Here is a 9,800-nt window from a genome sequence, read left to right as displayed (position 1 = left end):
GGACCTCACTGACCTTGAAGTTCGGGACACAGTAGCAACGGGAGAACCGGGGACAGGACAAGAGACTCCAACCCCACAGAGTTCATGCTACCGTCATACGGACGGTTGTAGAAGACAACCAGGAGGGGACCCCCAGCCTCTCCAAGCCACGGGGACCCACCAACCAAAGACAGATGCAGGGGAAAGAAACCACCATGTCACTAAACCAGCACTGGGACTAAGGGGACCTGCGGTTAAGACCAGCCAGCCTCGGGTGACCAGTTACCAGCTTGCTGTGAGTAATAGAACCAGTTACACTGAAACCCCTTGTGTGGCCTACCATCTTTCAACATGTCTGCATTACCTATCCTCTGGGGCCCGGCCCTACTTGCGGAGGGCTTAACATCCAGGCTGCCACTAACACCAGCCCCAGTAGTGAAAACTGTGCAGCGGCGGCTTCATCCCCATAGTCGCAAACTGCAAGTGGCGTCACGTGTGAACTTTATTCAAAAATCCCCTTTAAATATTCCCATTTTAAAAAGCGTCCCCAGGACACGGAACTGGGCAACGGCCATCAAAGTGACATTCCCCAGATATAGACCGCCCGGGACCGAGTACCACATAATCCTGAGCGACACACATGTAATTGTGATTATCCTGATGAAACAATTTGAATAAAATCACTATTAACCTTTCATCTCCAATAATTAATTAAATAATTGATAGTTGTGCAGATTCTCTCTGTTTCCAAAAAATATAAAATCCTAAAACACAATTAATGCAAATAATTAGGTGACTGTAATGGTTAATGTGGGGTATTAAGTTTAATTTTCTTGGAATGTGAAGGAGGCTTTTTAGGGTGACAAGTGGTGTAATTGATTAGGTCCAGTCCACATGCCGGAGACGTCATTGCTCAAGCACCTGAGACAAATCTGGCAGTGGGACGGCTCTGAGCTGATTCCTTTTAGTGCCAGTTGTAGCTATTTCCAGGCTCTCCTCTTCCGCTGAGAGTACAGAGTACAACTGGACTAGAATAACTTCCCATTACTTGTTACAACATGTGTTAGGTTGGAGATGGCTTTGCAAAGTTCCCATATGAAAATGCTTTATCCGACATAACGTTTGATGATCTTTTCTTATAGAGAAGAAAGAGATTTTATTGGAGGAGCGATATTATAATCCGTTTACCATCTTTTGCAATGCCTCACACACGTACAAGGAACTCCAGCCCTATCCCTGATGTTAACTGGGATGTTGGACTCAAGGAAATGAACGAAACTTGGAAAGGAGCCGTCGCCTGTATTGGGGTTGCGATATTCTTCATTATGACGATCGGCATTATTTATTGGCAGGTGATGGACCAACCTAACAAAAACTGGATCCTGAAAGGAACAGTCAGCGGACTGATATGGGAAAGAAATACTCACACTCTGATACTGCAGACTCTGAGTGAAAACAAGACCTATGTGGAGATAGACGTAGGAAACTTCCCCGACATGGAGCAAAATTTTGTTAAAAACTTATGTTGGCTCAATAAGACAGACTTTTGTTACACGTGGGATTCAATAACTGACCTTAAGATCACACTGGACCGAACATTCTCAGCTGGAACGGAGTGCTACAATATTACCTGGACCCCGATACACTGTGATGTTAAGTTAAAGGTACGTTTATGGAATATTTACTAAATGCTTATGTTTAAAAAATGCAGAGAAAAGGAAACATTCTTACCTTGTATTTTAGCCCACTTTTTGAAATGGTGCCAGTCTATGATTAAATATCTAAGAAAAAAACCCAAACAGAGGCAGTAGTGTGATAGGGATCCAACAAACATGAGGTCACCTTGCCTCTAGCTGTTGGGTTCACATAAAACTGGCCATTTTTGTGTGCTAAGTATCTACATTTTTACATGTTTTTCATAGCAGTAATGTATGTCTATAGTCCCATATTCATTGCTCCACATATCTTATCACTGCAGTGTGCAGCTATCTCCTTTTTGTTACTATGATTGAATATCTGTGATTTTCTTTATACATAATGTGAGTGTGCATGGATCACTGGAGTCAATTAATGATCGCTCTATAGAGATGTAACAATGTCTGCAAAACAAACATGAAATGTTTAGAAGTGGTCGCCAATTATAGATCGTGGCAAATATACTTAACATTGTATGTATTATTTATGGGAAAGGGGATACATCCGTAGGGATCCACAGTATATGTACGTATATGTACAGGATCTACCTACTATGTACATTGATGACATGGCAAAAATATTACAGCGTGTCGGTAAGCTAAATTCACACCTGTGTTGGAGCCTCAAGCTCAGACTCTGTCAAAAAAAGGCAGAATAAATATCTTAATGCACCATTTTTTCCCTCAAATAAATGAGGCGCACCATGATGGAAACCCTATGGACCCTATGACCATCACAGAGGTCCATCGAGCTCTGTTGGTTGTTTTTCATGTAATAAAGCCAGTAGGGCTGTTATTTTGTTTTATTTTGTGTTAGAGAATGGTACAGAAAAATATAAATGGCGGTACAGATGTGTTGAGGCCTTTGCAATTTCTCATGATATTTTCCTGCAATTGAAAAAACGTGAGAAATTAATGATGAAAAGATTGCAACAATTGTTACTTAAAGAGGTTGCCCACTACTTTTACATGCATGGCCTATCCTTAGGATAGGTCTTCACTGTCTGATTAGCCGAGGTCCGACACCCAACACCCCCAGCTGTTCTCGGTGCTGGCAGCATGCAGCCGGAAATGCTCAGTTTCGGAGCTGCTCCGTCTTCTCATCGGGGCCACGGCCGGGTACTGCACATCCACCTCCCATTCATATCAATAGGGGACAGATGTGCAGTACCCGACCATGGCCGCTATCAGAAAACGAGGCAGCTCCGGAACTTAACATTTACAACTGCCTGCTGCTTTAAAGCTTTCACAATACAGATATCTTGGTTGTGCAGCCTGACTTCAGTGCTTGGGGGTTCTGCATTTGGTTAGAGTATATTAGAAAGTTAGAACACATGTTCTTTTAGTTTGGGACCTATTGAGATTTTACCTGCTTTATATGTAATTATAAAAAGTTTCTGAACTGAATGCAAACTTCAATGTAAATCTATTGAGGATCTATATGTCTTCATACCTCTGGTATACATAGTGGTGTAACTAGAGTCTGATGGGCCCCGGTGCAGAGTTTGAGCCTGGCCCACCCTCATATGTTCGTCAGACGTATGGGCCATTGTATCATTTTAAATCCTATAAAGACATACAAGTTGCCCCCTCTCCCCCTTCACTATGTAGTAATGTCCCACATCCTGTACTAATGTCCCCCATCCTGTGCCACTTCCTGGTAAATATGTCCCCCTTCTTGGTATATGTCCACATCATGGTCCCATCCTGGTGTATGACATGACTAAGACCGTGTAATACGGTCGAAACGCGTCGCTAGTCATTTTTCCCCTGCTCAGGGGCTGTCTGTACCTACCTTCATACGTGTGCACATGGAATAAACCATATGGAAATTTATATTGAAGAGTGCCTTCTTTCCTGCGCTGGATCTCATCTCACATCCTGGTGTATGACCCCCATCATGGCTATATCCTGGTATATATGGCCCATTCCTGGTAAATATGCCTCTATAATCGCCCCATCCAGGTATACAGTGCCTTGCGAAAGTATTCGGCCCCCTTGAACTTTTCAGCCTTTTCCCACTTTCAGGCTTCAAACATAAAAATAAAACATTTTAATTTTTTGTTGAAGAATCAACAACAAGTGGGACACAATTGTGAAGTAGAACGAAATTTATTGCTTATGTTAAACTTTTATAAAAAATAAAAAACTGAAAATCGGGGCGTGCAATATTATTCGTCCCCTTTACTTTCAGTGCAGCAAAATCACTCCAGGACTTAATTGAGGATCTCTGAATGATCCAATGTTGTCCTAAATGACTGGTGATGATAAATATAAGCCACCTGTGTGTAATCAAGTCTCCATATAAATGCACCAGCTCTGTGATACTCGAAGGGGTACTTTGCACGTTCGACATCGCTACTGCGAAATCATTGGGGTCAATTCGAAAGTGACGCACATCCGGTGCCAGTAACGACGTCGCAATATGTAAAGCCTAGATCCACCGATAAACGATCCCAAAAGTGCAGCTTTGGACATTTCCATAATGTCGCACCAATAGGAAATACGATGTTGTTCCTTGTTCCTGCAGCAGCACACATCGCTGTGTGTGAAGCCGCAGGAGCGAGGAACATCTCTTTACCTGCCTTCACCGGCTATGTGGAAGGAAGGAGGTGGGCGGGATGTTTATGTCCCGCTCATCTCCGCCCCTCCGCTTCTATTGGCCGCCTGCCGTGTGACGTCGCTGTGACGCCGCACGACCCACCCCCTTAGGAAGGAGGCGGGTCGCCGGCCAGAGCGATGTCGCAGGGCAGGTAAGTGCGTGTGAAGCTGCCGTAGCGATAATGTTCGCTACAGCAGCTATCACAAGATATTGCATGTGCGATGGGGCGGGTACTATCGCGCTTGTAATCGCTATCATCGGCTAGCGATGTCGCAGCATGCAAAGTACCCCTAAGTGTTCTGTTTAAAGCGCAGAGAGCGTCATGAAGACCAAGGAACACAACAAGCAGGTCCATGATACTGTTGTGGAGATGTTTAAAGCCGGATTTGGATACAAAAAGATTTCCAAAACTTTAAACATCCCAAGGAGCACTGTGCAAGTGATCATATTGAAATGGAAGGAGTATCATACCACTGCAAATCTACCAAGACACAGCCGTCCCTCTAAATTTCATCTCAAACAAGGAGAAGACTGATCCGAGATACAGCCAAGAGGCCCATGATCACTCTAGATGAACTGCACAGATCTACAGCTGAGGTGGGAGAGCCTGTCCATTGGATAACAATCAGTCGTACACTGCACAAATCTGGCCTTTATGGAAGAGTGGCAAGAAGAAAGCCATTTCTCAAAGATATCCATAAAAATGTCATTTAAAGTTTGCCACAAGCTACCTGGAAGACACACCAAACATAATAAGGTGCTCTGGTCAGATGAAACCAAAATCGAACTTTTTGGGCACAATGCCAAACGGTATGTTTGGCGTAAAAGCAACACAGCTCATCACCCTGAACACACCATCCCCACTGTCAAACATGGTGGTGGCAGCATCATGGTTTGGGCCTGCTTTTCTTCAGCAGGGACAGGGAAGATGGTTACAATTGATGGGAAGATGGATGGAGCCAAATACAGGACCATTCTTGAAGAAAACCTGTTGGGGTCTGCAAAAGACCTGACACTTGGACAAAGATTTGTCTTCCAACAAGACAATGATCCCAAACATAAAGCAAAATCTACAATGGAATGGTTCACAAATAAACATATCCAGGTATTAGAATGGCCAAGTCAAAGTCGAGACCTGAATCCAATCGAGAATCTGTGGAAAGAGCTGAAAACTGCTGTTTACAAACTCTCTCCATCCAACCTCACTGAGTTTGAGCTATTTGCAAAGGAAGAATGGGCAAGAATTATTTCATGGCCCATCCTGGTATATATTGCCCCATCCTTGTATATATGGCCCCATCATGGTATATATGGCCCCATCCTGGTATATATGGCACCTTCATTGCCCATCCTGGTATATATGGCCCTATCATTGCCCATCCTGGTATATATGACCCTATCATGGCCCCATCCAGGTATATTTGTCCTTATCATGGCGCCATCCTAGTCTACTGTATATTACCCATCATGGCCCCATCCTGGTATATATGTTTCCATCATGGCCCCATTCTGATATATATGTTCCCATCATGGCCCCATCCTGGTATATATGCTCCCATCATGTCTCCATCCTGATATATGTCCAAAGCATGTCCCCATCCTGATATATAGCCCCCATCCTGATATATAGCCCCCATCCTGATATATAGTCCCGTCATCATGGTATATAACTCTCTCATCCTGGTATACAGCCTCCTCATCCTGGTTTATGGCCCCCATCATGCTCTACAGCCCTCCACCACGCCACACACAGTAAAAAAAAAGAAAACAAAAGCAATTGTACTCATCTTCTGTACGCTCCCCCGGCGTCCTGCTGCAATGCTGGCATGCCGGCAACTGACCAGAGTGTAAGCGGCGCAGCGCATCACGTCAATGTCATGCGCGGCCACTTACAGCACCAGCAGCTGTCAGCATATTCTCTGCTCCCCATGCACAGGATCGTATCTGTGAGAAGCAATGAATTTTCATGGCCTTAATCGGCAGCCGGCACATCATAGTGAAGGGACCCAACGGGTGTCTGTGCTCTGATATATTTCAGCTGGGTGCGTGCCATCGGACACACATCTTGCTGAAGCAGGGGTCGTCGGGCCCCCTGCACCCCTGGGCCCAGTTGCAGTGGTGATCTCTGCGACCGCGGTCGTTACGACCCTGGGTATACAACAACCCACCATAATGGAAAGTAGGCAATGCTTCAAGTAGAAAATACAACTATCGTAAACTGACTCATGTTGTCCCTATGGGCCATGTAGTGTGTATAAGTTAATTTGCTCTGATCACATCATATTTGAGTTGTGGCGCCCTGGCCTAGCCAGGTCGTCACAGATAACATACAAACACCCCACCCCCACTAGACAGGGACATCAGCCAAACAAAAACCCTTGTTGCCTCCCTGCAGTGTCTGATGTCCCCACAGGTGGGGCGGAGCTAAGAGGTTGGCTCCACCCACCGAGGAGTTCACAGGCCTGGAGGCGGGAAAAGTGACAGTTGAGTGTTGGAGTTTGAAGTGAGAGGAGTAAACACTTGGGTGTCTGGGTTTGTGGCCCAGGCACTAACAGCAAGGTTGGCAGACGGTGGTGGCCGTCTGCAGGAGTGGTGGAGCAACGCGGAACCATAGGAGCGGGGACGGGCGACGGCCCGCCGGTACCGACCTGGGAGCGAAGTGAAGCCAGCACACACAGGCAGGGCCATCAGACCCCGACCAGGCTTGGAGCCGCCGACATTAGTCAGATCCGAATGTGACTGGAACCCAGGGGTTTCACAACAGCAAAAGTCTCGATTGAAGGCAACAGCCCACACCGTGAGGGTATACAGCTACCGCCTAAGGCTAGAGACCCAAGGGCCAGCGTCTGTGGGCAAACGGGCTCCTCCGGTACCCATACACCGGGGAGCGGACTACCGTTGGGAATCCATAGTAGTCAGAAAGAAGAACATCAAGGTGCAGGGAAAGACAGCCGCCATCACCTGTCTGGGGAGAAGCACTGCAGCCGGCTGCGGGACCCGTCCATCTAGCCGTTTGGTTTACCGAGGACTTTGCACCTTTCTTGCTGAGTGAGTACAACCGTGCCATCCGGCACCGCGCCGCGCTGTCCCTGCAACCCTGCACCTCACCAAAACCGCCTCCCCGTCACAACATCCCCGGGACCACCGACCCCTACCCACGGAGGGGGAAAACAACATCTCAGCTGCTCCCCACCATCGCTCCCGGGATCCCCGTCACCAGCAGCGGTGGTGCCCATCTTCACCACGACCCGTGGGTGGCGTCACGGGCTAAATCCCGCAAACCAACCACCCCTTTCACTCACGGGCGAGGAGCGCCGATCGAGTCCCCGGATCCGGCCCACTGCTCGAGCCACCGAGCAGCAGTCGCAGCAGCGCCGGACCCGAGCGTTAGCGAGAGCGCAGCAGCGACTGCGTCCTCCCCGCCCGCGACAGAGTCATGGGTCCTATAGGGGTTGTCCAACTCTAAAAAAATATATCTTTTTAGGTTTTGATAATTTACAAATAATAAATGGATGCATACTCATCTTCCAGCGCCCCTGTGGATCCAGCACTCTGAAGGTCTACACCAGAAGTGATTTCTGTTCTGTTTAGAAATGAAAAGTACCACTGCCACTTGTGATTGGCTCCGGTGGTCAGGTTACTGGAAGAGCACTCTTTCAATCAACTGACCACTGCAGCCAATCCCAGACGGCAGCAGTATTGTTGAATTCCGAATGGAGCAAACGTCCCATACGGAGCTGACATGGACCTCTAGAGCAAGGACATGTGCCTGATTCATGGAGGTGCTGGAAGGTTACTATTCCTCTTTTTATTGGTTTTAACCCATCCATGCCTAAAAAAAAATATTTCAGGGTCGCATAACCCTTTTAAGCTGTATTTATTTTTCTTCACTGTGGAAACTTTTCCTGGTACATCCACCAAATGTATTGCTTATGATTTCTTTTGCTCTCTTTCTCAGTCTAGTTCAAATATCTACCATACAAATGTGTAGATACTGATAGTTTTTTCATTACTATCAGTAAAAAAAAAAATTGCATAAGGATTTCCATTATTTTTTTACTTTTGAAAACATATTATTTAGAAATTACAAAAGAAAAGTTCTTTAAATTGCAGGAGAAAATGCAAAAATGTATGATAGCGATCTATCTAACTATCACACTTCGCATTTAGTACTGGTCTCTGAGTATTCATAATGGTCTTTTAGGGGTCACTATAGCCTTTAAGTGACGGATAAGACTGCCTCCTCTGTACCTCAGTAGTTACACTACTAGAAAGGATTCATTTGAATTGTATATCACTACTATGAGGTATTACCTACAGAAATGCCAATACATGATATTGTACCGCCCCCGTGGAAGCAGCCGAGCTGCTCGGACCCGGGTTCGCTGTCTCTGGCTCGAGGGTCTCTGGACCCGAGGGTCGTCTGGCCACTCGAATGAAAAGGGGGTGTGAGACTGTGACCGGGGTTATCTATGACGGCCGGTACGTCTCGCCCCGGTTGCGCTCACTCCATGTATAGAAAGCAACTCCACTCCACGGTTAATGTTTTCCCTGCAGGCTGAAAGGAGGGTTAACAGGAAACAGGAACATGGGCGTGGGGCCCTAGTGTGAGGGAGTGAACACAACTCCCTGAGTTTCTGCCAGGGGAACACATGTGTATTGTTTTTGGACTTTTGGTTTGTGCAATAAACCGTGTGCTGTGACCATTGGTGCCTGGATCCCGTGTCTTCTGCCGTGCAGCCGACCACGCTACCTCACAGGGGTATTACCACTCGTGGTGTGTGGTAATTGGGAGTACCACTGCTGCTGTTGGGAGTACCCGGGGATGATGGAGCGGGGCAGCAAGGTGTTGTAACCCTCCACGGGGAGGGGGTGCCCCGAGACTCAGTAAGGGGGTGCCGTGGGGATGCAGGGGTCACTCTCGTACTCAGTCAGTTCATAGGCAGACACTGACAACTGGGTAAACCAAGTCTCTGGGTACCACTGCCGCTGAGGGGAGCTCGTCTGGGTCCCGTCCCCAAGTGGTGCTGCCTGGTGATCCGTGACCTGCCTCCTGGCACTTAGATTGACTTCAGCTTGATGGCCCGGAAGCATGGAGCTAGCCGGGCCCCACTCCCTACTATGGCTAAGTATTGGAGCTTGCTCTCAGGGCTCACGCATGGGATGTTCTGGACCGTTTTGGTTGGAAAGTCCTATCCCCCTCATTGCGCTAATGCCCCGATTCTGGATCGGGTGGGAACAGATCGTAAAGGCTCCGTTCTCCTCAGGTAAATTGTCGGGTTGCCTGAAGCTATTCCCTGACCTAGAGTCCATGTGTACCGCCCCGCGGCCTCGGCTGCGGCCGCCGAGCTGCTCGGATCCGTGCTTGCGTTCTACGGGTGGTGGCTCAAGCCTCTCACGGACCCGGGGGTCACGTCGCTCTGCAAGGGGGGTTGTCGTTACACACGGGGGATGCGGGTATTTGGTTTTGGGACGATTGTTCGTGACACCACCGCTGCGGTGAAGGTACGGGGACTCCCGGGAGC

General features: G+C 47.6%; 1 protein-coding gene across 1 annotated transcript in view; it reads left to right on the top strand.

The window, feature by feature from the left end:
* The first annotated feature begins 1,042 nt into the window (after positions 1 to 1,042).
* Positions 1,043 to 9,800, top strand: part of LOC142255018 (SITS-binding protein-like) — a 127,970-nt gene continuing 119,212 nt past the window's right edge. Inside the window, exon 1 of the mRNA XM_075326444.1 lies at positions 1,043 to 1,643. Coding sequence (XP_075182559.1) covers positions 1,179 to 1,643 — 465 coding nt within the window. The 5' untranslated portion in view covers positions 1,043 to 1,178. The remainder of the gene's footprint in view (positions 1,644 to 9,800) is intronic.

This window comes from Anomaloglossus baeobatrachus, chromosome 10, assembly GCF_048569485.1.
Source record: "Anomaloglossus baeobatrachus isolate aAnoBae1 chromosome 10, aAnoBae1.hap1, whole genome shotgun sequence".
Lineage (NCBI taxonomy): Eukaryota > Metazoa > Chordata > Amphibia > Anura > Aromobatidae > Anomaloglossus > Anomaloglossus baeobatrachus.
Note: the sequence above shows the minus strand (reverse complement) of the source record. Positions and strands in the feature narration are given on the sequence as shown.